The sequence below is a fragment of the Pelophylax lessonae genome (assembly GCF_965119305.1).
Source record: "Pelophylax lessonae genome assembly, chromosome: 12".
In the NCBI taxonomy this organism is placed as follows: Eukaryota; Metazoa; Chordata; class Amphibia; order Anura; family Ranidae; genus Pelophylax; species Pelophylax lessonae.
In genome coordinates this window covers 105,102,741-105,120,636 of record NC_138779.1, presented here as the reverse complement: position 1 = coordinate 105,120,636, position 17,896 = coordinate 105,102,741, and the positions used below count along the sequence as shown (strand labels likewise).

General features: G+C 39.1%; 1 protein-coding gene across 3 annotated transcripts in view; it reads left to right on the top strand.

The window, feature by feature from the left end:
* Positions 1-17,896, top strand: part of GRIN2D (glutamate ionotropic receptor NMDA type subunit 2D) — a 1,144,270-nt gene that overhangs the window by 1,024,731 nt on the left and 101,643 nt on the right. For all 3 annotated transcript variants that reach the window (XM_082274380.1, XM_082274379.1, XM_082274378.1), the window contains one exon: positions 13,693-13,922. In XM_082274380.1, the coding sequence (XP_082130506.1) occupies positions 13,693-13,922 (230 nt within the window). The remainder of the gene's footprint in view (positions 1-13,692; positions 13,923-17,896) is intronic.

Below are 17,896 nucleotides of genomic sequence, written 5' to 3'. Positions count from 1 at the left end.
TCAAGCAGCAGGGTGGTCCAGATTGGGGAAGGTAGTTTTGCTCAACTGATATGGTGAACGTTGGAAATTGTGTTAAATTATCAGGGATGGATATGTTGATTTTAAAGTCTGTGTATCTTCACAAAATTAGGAAAAAATGCAAGAAGGACCAAATGGATCTAAAACATCAGGTTTACTTTGAAGTAGACCCCGAATAAATTTTTCCTTTTGCTCCCATGATGCTCTGTTGTGTTACCAGCAGTAAAAACAGGACTCGTGTGTGTGTGTGTGTTTTCTTGGATTTTGTATATGACCCTTATGCCTGCAATCCTTCACTGCTGTCTGTGACAGTTTTACAAGCATAATCAGCACCTTTATCATTTTGCTTGTAGTAATTTTTCACTTAAAACACATGTACAGAAATGGTCAAGGTTATGTTTTATATTTATGAAACAAGGTGTGATCTCACAGAAAACAGATTTATTAAATATATTACTACCCCTATTTTTCACTGTGTAGTATGGCAAAGTCAATAAATCATCTTATCTCTGAGGACCACCAAACAATTCATAGACGATAAAAACAATTATGACATTATATCATAAATCTGCTTTTCCTTTGAAATATTACTTTGGAAGTGAGCATTGTAAATAATAATTCTGTTTACATAGTAGTACTTTCTAAGTGCATGAGGTTCAAGACAATAATGTAACTTCATATAATAATTTGTTAAAAAGGATGTACATTTATTAGAATTTAATATTAGGGCATAACTATCAGAAATTACCCTGTTATTATTAAACCCCGAGCAACAAGTAAGCTAAAATATTTTAGCCCTATAGCAAATCCAACCTCAAGGGTTTTATATTTATCTGCTCAAAAAAAAAATAAAAAAATAAACCGATTGCTGCCAGTGTACTCTCTGTTAAATCACCTCCAATGTTATTGTTGCTCTTCTAACAAATCATCTCTGGCTTCAGCTTGGAGTGTGCGAAATCCCAGCTTCACATGTCTGCCTGTTATCCAGCACAATTATATTGCAGAACTCACTCTAAAACATTTCTGGCTAGAGCATTTTATAACTGGACAGACACTTACTACAGCCAGCTAAAGCAGGATTTACTACAGCCAGCTAAAGCAGGATTCAGCTACAAATCACCGTAAAATAGGACACAGGCTACCAGCTAATCAGCTTGGCATGTGCATATTACATTTACCAGATATATAATCCTGTAAATAGAAATGGTGGTGTTTAAGGCCTAGTTTACACTTGTGGTTGGGCGGGGGGGGGGGGGGTAAAAACATGTGGTTGAGTCTTGTTTAAAGGCCCCCCAAGCTGCAAAGGCAGCACATGTTGTGACCACTATTCTTTGCACAGCTAAAATGATCCCCTGTTTTCATTCCAGTGACTTTTAGGGCTCAACACAATTGGTGAGATAGCAACATAATGTCTCCTCACTGCTTGTCAAACTCCCTTTGAAAAGTGTTCTACCACAAATCAATCTTCAGAAGGCTACCACTAGTGTAAATGGGCCCTCAGATTTTTTTTTAATATCTTCCTGGTCAGCAAAGAGCAAAGAGTGGTGAGCTGCAGTAGCCCACAGCAACCAGTCAGGTCTCATCTCTCATTAGTATGATATATAAATAAGCTCAATACTTCTATGTTGTTACTGAGATATGGTCATATCGGAAACTTTCATTTCATAACATCAGCATTGTAATAAAATGTTCTGTGGCCCAAACATTTCACACTGATTTCTTTATTTACAGCAGCTCTGTCAGGCCATGCATAGCTGAATGTATAAATATGACTTGCTGGTGCTAATCAGGGTTCAGGGCAGCTATGAACAATTTGGTGCCAATTAACTTTTAGAGTTCTTCATGCTAGCTTGGAAAATAGATGGCCCTGAGGTGAAGCTATAATAAAGCAAAGTAGAAGGGAAACAAAGATGCCTGTACTTTCAAGTTTTCACAAGGAAATTGGAGCTCTGCCTTCAGCAGCTGTAAGCTCTTAGGCAGGCCATGCATGGTGCAAATTTCTTTCCTGCAAGAAAAGGTTGCTGGAAAGAAATTTGCATGATTTCACCAGCCACGGACCATCCATTCGCATGATTTCCCCATCAACACAGACAGTGCTAACAGGGGAATAATTCCTGCGGAGTCATTGTCTGCTCCCGGCAAGGGGGCGGGGATGAGCGGGGGAAGCCGCCCCCACCAGTAGAAGACAGTGATTTTTGCTAGTGACTATAGCCGCCGCTAGCGATAATCGTAAGAGAATCTGGCAGGCTGGTTGTACCTAAGTTGATCGATTGATCCTGCCCATTAATGCTTTGAATCTCAGCCGGTTTCTGCTGATCTGGCCGAAATTCAAACTGAGTATGGCCAGCCTTAGACTTGTCATTCATTATGCAATTTTCCTTTCTTTAATCAGAGGGTCAAAGGAAAAAAAAATGCCTGGTTCCCCCATAACCACAGTCAGTGTTGATTAGGAAATCTCTCCCACTGTGCTATTTTATTCTGAAAGTGGGAGATTTCCTGACAGTCAGAATACAATTGTCACTGTTGCTGGCTATAGCCAATGGCAGTGATCATGCAAGTGCAGTGATCATGCAAAAAAAAAAAAAAAAAAGACCTGTTGGTTGTACTGAAGTTCATTGGTACATTGACTTCAGTACAATCAGCCTGCCCATAGATGGATCAAAATCTAGATCTGTCTAAGGCAAGCTTAAGTCTTTACATGGAGCAATAGAAATACAACACTAATTGCATCCCAATCTCTGGATAATAATTTGAATCAGTAACACTGATTTATTATTGTGGACAGGTGCCCGTGACAAGTGGGATAGTGTTGTGATTGAAATCAGGAGAGTCAAAGGATAAGTGTAACGGATCAACTGGCACCCTGACTGGGTACCTCCATTGATGGATGCTCCTAATAATGCCCAAGGGCTCCAAGCACTCCACCAGACACCATAATCACCACAGACCCCATGAACCGCCGCAGCTTGGTTGGGGTCTTGCCGTCTCCTACCCACCCTGGACCTACAACAAGGCTCCAGGTTCCAGTGGGTAAAACTCTTTCCCCAGAGGTGAAGCAGAAACAAGCTCTTACAAGAGCTTAGTGATTGTTCAAGGGAGTATGAAGAGCATAGCAATCCGTTGTAGCAGATTCCCCTAATAAGAGACAGGACTCTAGATTGAGGGTGAAGTAGAACTCTTTATTGAACAGTCACACAGAATTTATATACAGCATGGACCTTCCACTCTTGATCATATTGCCACACACAGGTCAGGGTTTGCCTGCTTACATTATCATATGCAGATGAAATTGTATACAGGAACAGAATTAGCTTGAACTAATTATCTAGCCATCTGAACAGAACAATGTGAGGTCATTAACATTTAACAATTGAACAGGCAGACTTTGCACAATACACATTATATCAATACACAAACAATAGGGAAAGCCTGTCTGACATTGAAGGACATGGAATACACATTTAGGTGTCACAGACTAGATGGCAACAGGCCACAAGTCTCACAGTGCAAAGTGGGATCAAATCTCCACAATTATTGAGAGACACGGTTGACAAATATCACTCCCATCTGAATCCATTCAATCCATTAAGTATTAGTCTTTCACTCCCAGTGATGGTTAATATCGTCACAATAAGAAAAGTGCATACAGTGTTTGCTGTAACAAGCCAGTATTATCATGTTTTTCTGTTGCCTATCCTTTCCCCTTAACTGAGTATTGATTAATTTTATTTGTAGATTTCATCTTTCCACATTGTTTATTATTAGGTGCTGCCATGGCCATAGCAAGGGTGGATGCCACCAGAATAAGCAGTGTGCAAGAATTTTGTTATCATATTCTTCTGTTTCCCTAAATACTGTTTCTAGCATCTCAATGCAGGCTGTGCAAGATCTCTGGAGTATGTGAATCAGGATAGGAAAAGGCTAGAACTGTGGTTTGAAGATAACTGTTTAATAAAAACTTTGAAAAGGATTAGATTATCAAAAAGTGAAATTGAGATCTCACAGTAGACTGCTTCTGGTAAAGGTACCCTTTTACATAGAATAATCTAACATTCATGATCAGGCAAGATAGGAATGTCACCAAGTTGTGCCAGACTCTACAGATGTCCTTAGGATTTTATAGGAAAATGCCATTTATACATTTTTATTTTCCATTTCAATATCAGGAAATGCCCACAACTTAAATCGTAATTACAATTACAATCTGACACCTAACCATTTTTTTAAAAAGAAAATAGAAAAATAAATAAAAATTTACTCTAAGGATATTACAGATACTAAATATTGTAATTCAAACTAAACATATACTAACAAATGGAACAAATAATCATTATCCACCTCAGACAGCAACCTTTAATAATCATATATCTTAAATAAATAAATAGATTAATAAATAATAAAAAATAACCCCCAGTTTTTATTTTTATAAAGTTAAGTTTGTGATATTCCAAACTATTGGTAATATCAGCTTTGATATACCATCCTGTATATTTAAATGTAGACACTAATTGTATCTCCACCAAATCTAAATTATGGTCTATACATGTTTTCATCTCTATTAAAAATTTGGTAACTTTGGTATGATTCAAGATTTCCACACTTTTTTTTTTTTTTTTGCTGCTATTTCTGCCAGTCCCTGCTAAATTTCTGAGCATAGGTGAACAAAAAATCCAGAATGTCCGTGATAATTTAGATCAGTGGATAATGTGAACAGTTACAAACAGTGTATATTTAAAGCCACTGTTTCTACACAAGACCTGCAAATAGGCAAGAAGGACCATCAAAGAATACATGAAAATCTAAATGTTCAGAATTGGAAGGGCACGGAAGAGTAACCATAGCTATATTAGGTGCAGCAAACTGCTCAAGTCTATCACTACTGTACATTACACTATAGAATCAGTGACCTCAGCCAGGATATATCTTGCCTGCACACTATAGGGTATTGAGAGATGGGCATGGCAAGGAGAAAGAGCAGTGGCATGCACTGTAACAAGATGTGACTTCTTCGTAGCATGATCTTCCGAGGCAAAAAATTGAAAACAGAGCCAATCTATTCTTCTGTACAGTAGCCACCTGAAGTTTATGTCCACTGCGTTCACTGATAACTTCTTGTGAACAATTTTAGAAAGTTTTCAATGCTAACGTGTATTATATATTTTCTGCTGTTTTAAAGAAATTTGTTACAGGCCTTTTGTTGAGGTCTGTAACAAATCAAAGTGACAGCTTCTTGCTTTTCTGTTTTGATGGCTTTAGCAATAAATTTAATATATTGCGCATAAATAGATCAAAACAAGCCTCCAAGAAAACCTCCCAGTTAAAATACATTTGTGGAAGTAAAATTAATTACCATCGTTTTAAGCAGAAGTGGTGGTATCTTTTCAAATTTTTTCATGTTTCTTGGGCGTTCAGCTACACCATTATGTTGATGTGTCTAATTGATCATAATTTATTACTGGTGATTGTAAAAACGTATTTAGAACCAAAGCAACCCTGTAATTAAAATTTTGTTACGGACAAACATAAAACACCGGCTGTCACGTAGATGGATTCTGACAAAACATTTGACAGCATCATTTATGTTGAGTCAACGTTCTGCTGTCTAGGGAAATTATAAATTACTCTTGGTTGATCCTGTGCTGTCTTGTTTACTGTTAAAGTGAACCATTTACAAAAGAAGAGCAATGTTCTTCAGCACATTTGGGCTTAACTGACAACATATATCAAAGATTTGTGGTGTATGTTGAGCTAAGATGTATGGGCTTTTAAAAATTGATTCCCAGTCAGTTGGCTCATCTTAATTGTCCATCATAGTTCTTTTGCCTAAAAACTGCCTTTTTGATCTTCAATCCTGTTTCCATTTAGCCCAGTCTATGCTCTTCCATTACCTACAACTTCAACACATGATTAGAGTGCAATTTTATGCAGTACCATAGCACTTATCACCTGCCTCACTTTTCAACCTTTTGCAAAAGTTTGGGAATTCTAAGGGGTTCATCCCTAGATGCTTTTCAATGCCTTTATCTGCTTTGCTTGATAATCAACCCTTTCAAATAAGGAGTTTATGGGAAAAAGATATCAATATCTTTGGGGAGGACCAGTGGAAAGAAGTTACTCAAGCTGTGTAATTCTCTTCACTCAATGTATCCCAAAAACTAGCACAATTATACATTCTGTTTGCATTACACCCCACTGAGGCTATGCAAACTGGGTTTACTGACTGACCCTACATGCAGTAGATGCAGTATAAACCATCGGGACTTGATCCACCTATTTTGGCGATGCCCCAAACTGCATATTTACTAAACAGCAATCAGGACTATTTCAAAGGACACTTAGGGAGGATCCTAAAAAATGTGTATTGGAAATTAGTTGTGATCTTTCTGCTCAAGAGCAGTGTAGGGAAGCCATAACTCGAGCCCTGTTCCAAGCTCACAGATAAATTTAAATGCATTGGAAATCTACAGAGCCACCAACTCTTGTAGAATGGATAAAACAAATGGGAGAGACACTCAGGATGGAGCAGTACATTTTCCAACATAACGGGTGCCCAGGCAAACTTTAGAAATAATGCTCTTAGAGGCTTGATATACCTGGGCTGAGCCCCCTCAACTTAGTAGACAAACTTCTTCTGTGAGGGGAGAAGAACGTTTTAGAGGTGCTGGTATGGATATCCTACCCTCTGTAGAAAGCAATATACCATGTCATTTGAGCTGTTTTTATTGACCCTGGGGTATGCTTATCATTCCTGGATGTTGTAATGCATTGTAAACACTGTTTTGCTGATATTGAACTCTGGGCATTGTTATTGAACCACCCATGGACACTGTACTGTTCAAAACAATTCCTTTATTTCGAATAAACCAATTTCTTATAAAAAATATATATATATTTTAGATCTAAAAATATAAATATATATAATTCCAAGCTGCAACACCCCCTGGGGACTCCTACCTTTTTGTAACCTTTTTATTATGCTGTATTTTATCTATAAATGAGCAATGCTTTTATAATGAGGGCTCTCCACGGAGTGCCTCTTATATTCCAACAGCATGGGGAAGGTCTGGAGATGCCCAGACCATGATCTATCATTTGCTGTTATTCCTAGTGACCAAATAGCTGTAGCCAAGGGAAATTCTGAGCAAATCTTTTCTGAGAAGGAGGAAGCACTAAAAGAGGAGCTCAGTGATACACATCAGAGGCTGCTTATTACATCTGAGATGTACAGAAATTCTGCAAAAAGCAGTGTGCTGTGAAGAGAAAGTTTCTAAGATGGTCCCTGTCAAGGTAAACACAGGCAATTTGTGTGACATGTGCGGTGTTCCCCCACAAAGTAGAGAGCAAAGTGGGCTAGAATGTCTCTAAATCAGCCCATAGCAACTAAGCAGATATACCTTTCATCCATTTAAAGGTGTTAGATTATGAAAGATGATGGCTTTGTTGCTATCCCTCGAGTCATTATACCTTGCGTATTAGGCCCCCTTCTCATGGGGATTTGTCCAAATAGCTGGTCTTTGTCCAATCCACTCATGCAGGGTGGACACAGATACAGCCTGCTCATCTTTATGGGCAGTTTGATGTAAACAGACAGCCTGTCTGTTTTTACCTGACTGCCATCTGATCCACTAGCAGGTAGGGGAACGGATCCCCATCCATCTTTTTATAGCAAATCGGATTAGATGTAGGGGGATTTAAATGGACACATGTCCATTTACACCCGCTGCTCCACAGAGGAGAATAGAGGATCCAATTGGGTTCACCTAAAAACTCAAATTTAGACCCCATCTGACTACTAGCATGAAAGGGACCTAGTTCTTTGATTTATTAGAAAGAAATATATTACTTACATAACAGTTACATATTTACACAAGACTCACAGCTGTTATTGGACCAATGATTGGGCTACATTTTAGCAGGAACATACTGTATTCCTTTTCAGTTTATTCCATGTTATTTTAAAGTACTAAAAAGCTTTTGGAGGCTGATTAATTATTATACTCTTAGATTGTTCAAGAACAGTAGAAGAGAAAACCTAAAGCTTAACATAGTAATATAATGTTAGAGAGTTTGAGATTATTAGACGATGATTTGCCCTCAGCAAGCTGTTTATAGATGAAAGAAATAAGAGCAGTGTCTGGTATTATGTTTTATGAAATGCTGTATACTATCATAGGTGTAAGTAATATTGTGGTTTTTTTAACCAGTTCTGGACTGGGAGATTTCCCCCCCTAATGACCAGGCCCTATTTTGTGATTCGGCACTGCGTTAATTTAACAGATGATTGCGCAGTCATGCGACGTTGTACCCAAATAATATTGGCGTCCTTTTTTTCCCACAAATAGAGCTTTCTTTCGGTGGTAATTGATCACCTGTGTGATTTTTATTTTTGCGCTATAAACAAAAAAAGAGTGACTATTTAGAAAAAAAAAACAATATTTTTCACATTCTGCTTTATGACATTCTCAAAAAAAAAAAGAAAAATCTAAATTTTTTAACATTTTAATTTATTTTCTGCTACATATTTATGGTAAAAAAAAAATAAGCGTATTTTGATTGGTTTGTGCAAAAGTTATTGCGTCTACTAAGTACGGGAAGGATTTATGTAATTTTTATTGTTTTTTTTTTTTTTTTACTAGTAATGGTGGCGATCTGCGATTTTTAGCGGGACTGCGACATTGCGGCAGACAAATCGGACCCCTAACTGACATTTTTGACACTTATGGGGGTACCAGTGACATTACTGCAGTAATCAGTGCTAAAAATATGCACTGTTACTGTAATAATGTCATTGGCAGGGAAGGGGTTAATACTGTTGGTGATCAAGGGGTTAAATGTGACCCTAGGGGAGGGATTCTAACTGTGGTGGGGTTGGGCTTGTGAGATGATCACAGAGACATACGATCCTATATAGCAGTATCACATGGTCTCTGTGATCATTGCAGGGAGATGGACGGACGGCTGTGTTTACATCAGCCGACCGTCCTTCTCCCTCAGCGGTGAGAGATCGTCGGTGTCAGGCGACAATCGGAGCTGCCTGACACATGCGCTGGCTTGCCCGCTGAGGATCGGGGGCGGGAATGCGCTGCCGGCGGGGCTCGCCCCCTAGCTACTCCCAGGCAAATTACGTATATATACGTGATTCTGCATGTAGGTGCCACTCTGCCTCCATTTATATACAGTAAGCAGTCGGCAAGTGGTTAATAATGCATATTCCACAAATACAGCTGTCGTAATGGGCCTTCAGGGCTTAGTTGTGGCCTGACGCTCCTAATTTGACAGTGTGCCCATCCATTGACTTCCATGTTCATTCAGATGTCACAACTGTATTTGGAATTCAATGTAACATATTTTCGTTTGTTTTAAATAAATTGGGTATAGGTAAGTTCTGTCTCTCACCTCCTGTCCCAGGTACAACTAGCAAAAAGAAAACCTCCCAAAAAGTAACAGATTAAGCATTACAAAGTCGACAGAGGAAGAAAAAACTCAATTATCTTTTGATTGCAGGTCTACCAAGTAGTAACTGATCACATTCAACTGGAATTGTTCTGTAATGCTGAAAACAATTCACGTCTCATCCAAAAAGCTTCCCCAGTTCTAAACTGTGTCAGGAACATATGCCAGCATTTACAGACAGGCAGGTAACTCATTTACTCAATCCACAGCACTAAATTTGTGGCCGTGGGGGAGAGCTCAGCACAAAGCTTGACTATTCAGAACACAGCTCCTTCCTTCATTGCTGTGCTGTGTGTGAATGGGAGTGTGTTCTTTTCCTCCAATCAGCTCTCTCACAATGTACAAGAACTCTAACTGTAGCTCTCCACCCCCTCCTCTGTGCTCTTGACAGATAAAGAAGGATTTTATCACAATTATGCATTTTGTTAGGTGATATAGAGAAGAGAAGACTGCACATAAACAAGTAAAACTTATGTAGCATGATTTTTTTTAATTTCTGTGTATCATCTGAGGTTATTCATTTCCCCCCAATCAGCTTTCTCACAATGTACAAGAACTCTAACTGCAGCTCTCCACCCCCTCCTCTGTGCTCTTGGCAGATAAAGAAGGATTTTATCACAATTCTGCATTTTATAAATAATGTAGAGAAGAGAAGACTGCACATAAACAAGTAAAACTTATGTAAGAGGATTTTTTAAATCTCTGTGTATCATCTGAGGCTATTCACTTCTCTGGGTATTTTAGAGTGTTTACAGCCACTTTAAATGTGATCAACTCCTAACAGGTATACCATGACTTGGATAAATTATGACCTTTACAGACACATTGTTTGCACAAAAATTTAAAGAGAACCAATCAAGAATAGACATTTGAAAAAATCTTTATGCCTACTGTATATCCCTCTTGGAGCAGAAAATGTTAGCTCATTGTCAGTCTGTAAGATCTACATGAAGGGCGATACACTAAGCAGGCGGATGGAAGAAAGTAAAACAGTCAGTTAACTAACCTCTGGTTTCCTTTTCCGTAATCTTGACAGGACCTTTGTTTTATAAGTTTGTGAGTTTCTGTTGTTAGCACTTCGCTGAGGCAGAAGTCAGATGCCCATAAATGAATGGATCTGTTTAAGCTATATAAGTAGTTTTGAAGGGCACAGTCTCCACAGTAAGTATGCTGTTTGTAGCCAGTCTTGTAGTGTATGTACAAGCCAGATCTTCTTTTGAAGCATTATTGAAACCTTATAAAATGAACATTTGAAGCCTGTGAGGCCGCATCTACATCACAAACAAACAAAAGACTGCCCAGCACCCTTACCAGCCAGCCTGCAAAACAACCAAATTAACCCTGTAAAACAAAAAAAAGTTAAAACAGGGGGCTTTGTTTGCATACAGTTCATTTGCAAATAAATGTGTAAGTGGCAGTGCCCACGTCATGACTCCTATAAATATTGCAGTCCTAACTCTATAATTTATAAAGTTTCCTAAGTAGAAGCACATATAGCAGTGAATAGATTAAGGGCAGGTGTGCCAAAAGGGAGCCCATCCCTCCTTAAAGGCACAGGGATGCACGTGACCCCTAGCAAGAGCACAATGGCAGCTAAAGCATCCCTGCATCCAATTCAACCAACTGTACAAAAAGTATCACCCACCCCAACCTATAACTAGCCTTTGCAGTAAGGTGAACATGGAAGGGAATTGCATATCACAAACACACAAATGATTTCCCTGCACCCTTACCAGCCAGCCTGAAAAACAGCCAAATTAACCCTGTATAACAAATTACATTAAAAATGGGGGCTTTATTTGCATACATTTGCAAATATATGCCTAAGCTGCAGTGCTTATGCCAAAGCTCCTATGAATACTGCAGTCCTAAAACTATAATTTATGGAGTCTCCTAAGTAAAAGCAGTGGATAGATTAAGGGCAGGTTTGCCAAGAGGGAGCCCACCACTCCTTAAAGGCACAGGGATGCATGTGACTCCTAGCAAGAGCACAATGGCAGCAAAGGCATCCTCACATCCAATTCAACCAACTGCACAAAAAGTGTCACCCACCCCAACCTATACCTAGCCTTTGCAAGACATCACAAACACCCAAATGATTTTCCAGCACACGTATCAGTCAGCCAGCAAAACAACCAAGCAATTAGGTTGACATTTGAAGCCTGTGAGGCGGCATTTACACCTATGCCTTCCAAGAATGCACAAAGGTGCTAAAATGGATGGCAAATGCATTAAAATGTATGGTAAACAAATGTGCCAAGGTCTGCTCCTGAAAAAAATACATGAGCTGCTTTGATGTATTTGTTGCATGTAGGGCAGCCCATTCAAGAGAATCAGCTGCTCTGCGCTGTCATGTGAAAAATGCATGCTTTTTTTTTTTTTTTTAAACTTGTTAATGCTGGTCACACAGGTGTAAATGGGGCTTAATCTCATTCATCAGGTAAAGCTACCGTTTCGCATGTTAAGTTGCAAGGGGGATTCCCCGCTCATTAGAAAACTGTCCTTTCACCTCCTGTTGAGCCTATAGAACAGAAAATTGACGATACACTATTTGTTTTAGATATACTTTACCATAGTATTAAACCCTGTGTGTTTCTTAGTTTAATACATTAAGTGCAACAAAATAAACATCCCCCTGTAAACTATTTGTTAAAAGTCTTACACAAGCACTTGCAATTTATGACTTTCGGTTTAATTGACTCCTGTTCTCTCAGTGCTGCTTCCCTAAAATTCTGGTGTTGACAGGAAAAAGTTAACAGTGCAGTCTCCAGTCAGGCTGTTAGCTTGGAGAAGGGAGGAAGCAGGGGAGTGCCTTGCCACCCTAGATTATGGGTATGTGTGTTTCTATTGATGCACAGTGTAGGGAGTCCCTGCATGCAAGGGTGATTCCAAAGAATGCTGCAAGAGAAAGGAGCCACCCTAAAACAGAAAACCCTGGGCAGCAGTCATGACACCAGCCTAAATTGGAACATAGTCAAAGGCTACTAGGCCCTTCTCTCCCCTTTTAAACTCAGAGGGCCAGACCATTTTTGCAATTTTTCCATTTTTTTTTTTTCTTTAATTTTTCACTTACAGTTTTCAAAGTTTGTAAAAGACCCCCCAGGCCATACTTTGGTGGCATCTGAGCCGAGTCACAGCTCCCTGTGTCCATTCAGACATGCCATGACCCAGCCCCACCCCTCTTTCTCCTGATTGGCTAACTAACCTTGATTGACAGCAGCGGGAGCCATCATGTCATGCTGCTGTCTCAGCCAATGAAGAGGGGATTCTGAGGCAGCTGAGAAACTCCTGCAACATCGTTGAGTAAAGACGGGCTCAGGTAAATATTAGGGGGGCTGAGGAGGGGGGGCTGCTGCACACATAAGGTTTGTTTTTTATCTTAATGCATAGAATGCATTACGATAAAAAAAAAACCTTCTGCCTTTACAATTTCTTTAAGTTACTTACATAATGGTAACATACTCTCTCTAAACATCACATTATCTACCCAGGAGTCTTGGAATTATGCTTTTGCAGATGTCCACTGGATCTTTAAAACATATATTTTGGGATTGTGAGAAACTATCCTTAGCTTGCTGTAAAATCTCTAATATTCTGCAATTTCTGGTCAGCCTCTTAGCCTAATAATGCTGATGTGCCTTCTTGGTGCTTCTATCCAAAGGATTTCACATAGGGAGGAGAGACTTATTCATACCATTTGTGTAGGGACAATATGGGCCATTGCTCCACAGTGGAAATCATCCATTGTGCCCTTGTTCTTTGTAATACATAGAATTGATGCTGGTATGGTAATGGAAAGGATTCTTTACACTCTACAAGATATAATACACCTGTTTTCTCTTTAATTAGATGTCTGGACTATCCACTATCATATGTTTATATCCTGATTTCAGATTTTACCTTTCTTTACATACCTTCTATTATGGTATGCTAGAGTGAAGTCTTTTGGGCTCTTCTGCCTGTTGCTCCTTTTGCTCCTGTTGCTACTTTTTCTGACTTCTTGATATAACCTTGTAATATATTGTAATCTTACTGATCACACTGTGCTTCTTGATTGTTTTTTTTTTTTTTTTCTGATGGATTATGTATACATATTAATCATATTCTCTTTATATACGCCTTGTAATGATGCTATCTATTGGATGTATATGCTTTCCCAATTAACAGTTTGTAAACAAAAAAAATGCAAAATACTATAATTCATTTATTTGTTTTATTTAGGTCCAGGCGGTTCAAAGTTTACTATTGGCAAGTCCATCTGGCTACTCTGGGCTCTGGTTTTTAACAATTCTGTGCCAGTGGAAAACCCAAAAGGTACCACAAGTAAAATCATGGTTCTCATCTGGGCATTCTTCGCAGTAATATTCCTGGCCAGCTACACTGCCAATCTGGCTGCTTTTATGATCCAGGAGGAGTACGTGGATACTGTGTCTGGACTCAGCGATAAAAAAGTAAGGGATTAAGAATTTGTGTTGTTGATTTTCATTAAATTTACAAAACAAAGTAGAACTTGGTGGTCTATGCTGATTATATAGGAAAAAAAGGCTGTTTTAAAGTAGCAGTTGTCAAGAGGATAGTCTTCAAGACATGCTGATAACTGATTGCTGAAGGAATAAAGGAACCATCAAACTTTCACAGACAAGAAAGATCTTTCAGCTGTCCAGACAGAAAGGAGAAGTTTGATAGAGGCAAAGTATATTATACCATGTTATCAGCAACAAGAGGGAGAAGATACTATTCATAGCGTATTCAAATTTAGATTTTAGTTATTCTTTCAAAAACTCAACACATTATCTTAAAGGGAAATGGTAGTAGTATTTTTCATGTTTTATTATCTGTTTATTGTTCACAAGTTTCGAAACTGATTTTTTATGTGTCTTTTAATAATTATTACAGGGTGCATTCATGACCCTCTGTTTAAAATGCCCAGTTCTACCTATATGCTGTCTGACCAACTGTGTTACTCTGCAAGAAACCATACGTGTTTGGGATTAGATTTATTTATACAAATATTATTATTATTATTATACAGGATTTATATAATGCCAACAGTTTGCACAGCGCTTTACAATATGAGGGAAGACAATACAGTTACAATACATTTCAATACAGGAGGAATTAGAGGGCCCTGCTCATTAGAGCTTACAATCTAGAAGGGAGGGTCAAGTGAACCAAAAGGCAATAACTTTGGGGGATGAGCTGATGGAGAAAATGGAAGTACAGTTGTTAGGTGTGGGTAGGATAGGCTTCTCTGAAAAGGAAGGTTTTTAGGGATAGTCTAAAAGCTAATAGGGTAGGAGATAATCGGACAGATTGGGGTAAGGCGTTCCATAGGATTGGAGAGGCTCTGGAAAAGTCCTGGAGGTGTGTATAGGAGGAGGTGACGAGGGAGCTAGAGAGCAGGAGGTTTTGAGAGGAACGAAGAGAGTGATAAGGTTTGAATTTTGAGACTAGGCTAGTGATGTAGCTGGGAGCTAAATTGTGGATGGCTTTGTAAGATGTTGTTAGTATTTTGACTTTAATTTGTTGGGTGAGCAGAAGCCAGTGGAGGGATTGACAGAGAGGAGTAACGGACACTGAGCGATTGGTAAGGTGGATGAGTCTGGCAGCAGCATTCATGATGGATTGAAGGGGGGGGGGGGGATAGTCTGTGTAGAGGTAAGCCAATAAGAAGGGAATTGCAGTAGTCGAGGCGCGAGATGACCAGGGAGTGAACTAGGAGCTTTGTTGTGTCTTTGGTTAGAAAGGGGCATATTTTGGAGATGTTGCGGAGGTTGAGGCAGCAAGATTTGGACAGTGATTGGATGTGGGGCTTAAAGGGGAGTGAACCTGCAAGAAACCATACGTGTTTTGGATTAGATTTAATTATACACATTTTAAAACTGGTTTAATTTACTATTTGTTATTTATGTAAAATCCTAAGTATACAAATAAATATTTAAAAGTATGCTAAATCCAATAATGAAATGTTCATAATTTGCAGTTTATCAATCTTTAGATGTATTGGCTGCATTTGCTTTCCTAAACTAAAATGTTTTTAACATGAACAGAAAACACCAGTTGATCCTGCAAGAAATGCATTAATATTGTCACTTCCTGTGAGCTGAACAGGAAGCAAAAATATTATATTTTTTAGTGTAAGCTACTAATCTCACCACCCCCCTTATGTTGGAAATGCACAAAAGTAGACATCTTTGATGTCCAGCGTGGCTGATAATCATGGTTTCCCCAATAGATACAGTGGAGGAGTGAACATAGCTCACCAGGGTCAGGAAGTGCTTTTACCAGGTGAAAAAAAAGAGAAAGAAGCTTGAAAAAAAAAAAAAAACCTATGCAGCCACTAGGGATGAGTTTTTAGCCAAGTTTGGCCAGGTTTGGCCAGCTCATCAGCACAAATCCCCAGCTGCTGTTTGTAAGCAAACCGGCCAGAGATCTGTCATTCTGTGATGGCAAATTCATCATAAATTACGTAATCTAATTATATAAATACAACATCACTTAGCATGACTCACCACCACAGCGACCCACTGCTGGTGATTGTTGGACAAGAAAAATTGGATGGCTGCACTCCCACATTATGCAATATCAGCTTTATTGAAGATACAAATGTCAATAAAAACAACCAGCATTGAGGGTCCATTCACACTAGCGCAACTTGTCAGGCGACTTGGTTGCCTGACAAGTCGCGGTGGTTCGCTCGCCATTGAATAGTACAGGGCCCATTTTAATAGCGACTTAGAAAAAGGGTCCTGTACTACTTTGGGGCGACCTGGATGCGACTTGCATTGACTTCAATGATATGAAGTCCGTGCAAGTCGCGCCGAGGTCGCGGTGCACAGCAGGTCACCCCACCAAGTCGTGTCGCCGCAGTCTGAACGGGGTCTGACAGGCCAGGGGAAGACAGGAAGGTTGACGCATTTCACATGAAGTATGTGCTTTATCAAAACCACATGGAATGCAGGCACCACACACTGATATATGTGTAAAATCTCATGTTAGCACAAGTGTGTCCAATCTAGTGATTGCAAACCTTGTTCCAAGCTCTATGATTACACAGGTTACAAATATTTGTGTCAATGAATAATCAAATAGATCAATATAGAAACATTGAAAAATCATAAAAAAAAAAAAAAAAAATTATATAGAAAAACCTAAACAAAAAAGAACTATAGGATATAGTACAGTGTTCCAAAATGAATTGGAAACACATACACACCAAGATCAGGAAGTGTTTTTACCAGGTGACAAATAAGGGAAAGAAGCTTGAAGAAAAAGAAGAAAACTTATGCAGCCACTAGAGATGAGCTTTTACCTAAGTCTGGCCAGATTTAGCCAGCTCATTAGGACAAATCCCTAGCTGATGTAAACAAACTGGCCAGGGATCTATAATTTAGGGATGGCAAATCCATCATCAATTACGTCATTCAACAATATATATACAGCATCACTTACCATGACCCACCACCACAACGACACATTGCTGGGGATTTTGCCCAACCTCTACAGTCACCTTCCACATGACAATGTTTCTTTTGTGCATTACTGTCACAAAATAAAATTACAGATTACCAGTGGGTTTCTGCTTGTAAACAAAGCAGTCTAGCCTGGGTCATTGACATCATTTTATTAAAGAAAAGGTATGCAATGTATCCCATGCATGCAGTGCTATAAATCCAGCATTAATCACATCATCCAACACTGTAGATCTGGTGTCAATCATGATGATTTGCCACAATTACAACCTACTGACCTTATGATCATGAAAAATGAAAGATATTCTACTGGCTGCTGTCTGTGAGCAAACCAGATGGGGGTCCTGGATGACATCATTGACCAAATATGGTTATGGCCATACTTGGTCAATGGTGTAATCCAGAATCACCAGTTTGTTTGTTTACAAACAGCAACAAGCTGGGGATCTGTCTTTTATTAAAGGTAGCGTTATTGCCTCAATATGACAAATTACTTGATGGCTGCTGTTTATAAACAAGCCATATAGGAATCTGTCAAGTGCTGGTAGTGCTATGATGACCTGCTGCCTGAAGATGTTGTTCCACTTATATGACAACCCCCTGCCCACTGATTTTGACCTGCTAGGGATTCTGAGTGATGTCATTGATTAGGGCCTCCAGCTGGTAAATGTACAAATGCCAGCTGGCCAGGGATTTGGTCATATCATTTTTGTTTCCTAATATCATTTTGAAAGGGTTGATTCATACTCTTCCATAACTTCACATCAGACTTCCCAGAAGAGTTGAAAAAAAAAAAAAAAACAGGAAGTGAAAGAAAACCTCTCCAAAGTGGGAGAATTCATGGTTATCACTAGGGTCACCAGATCTGGCATCCCTGTGTGGAGATTGACCCTCTTTTACTGTTCTGGGGACACCCACAAATTAGTTTCCTTTTCCCTTTCAATGGCAGTGAA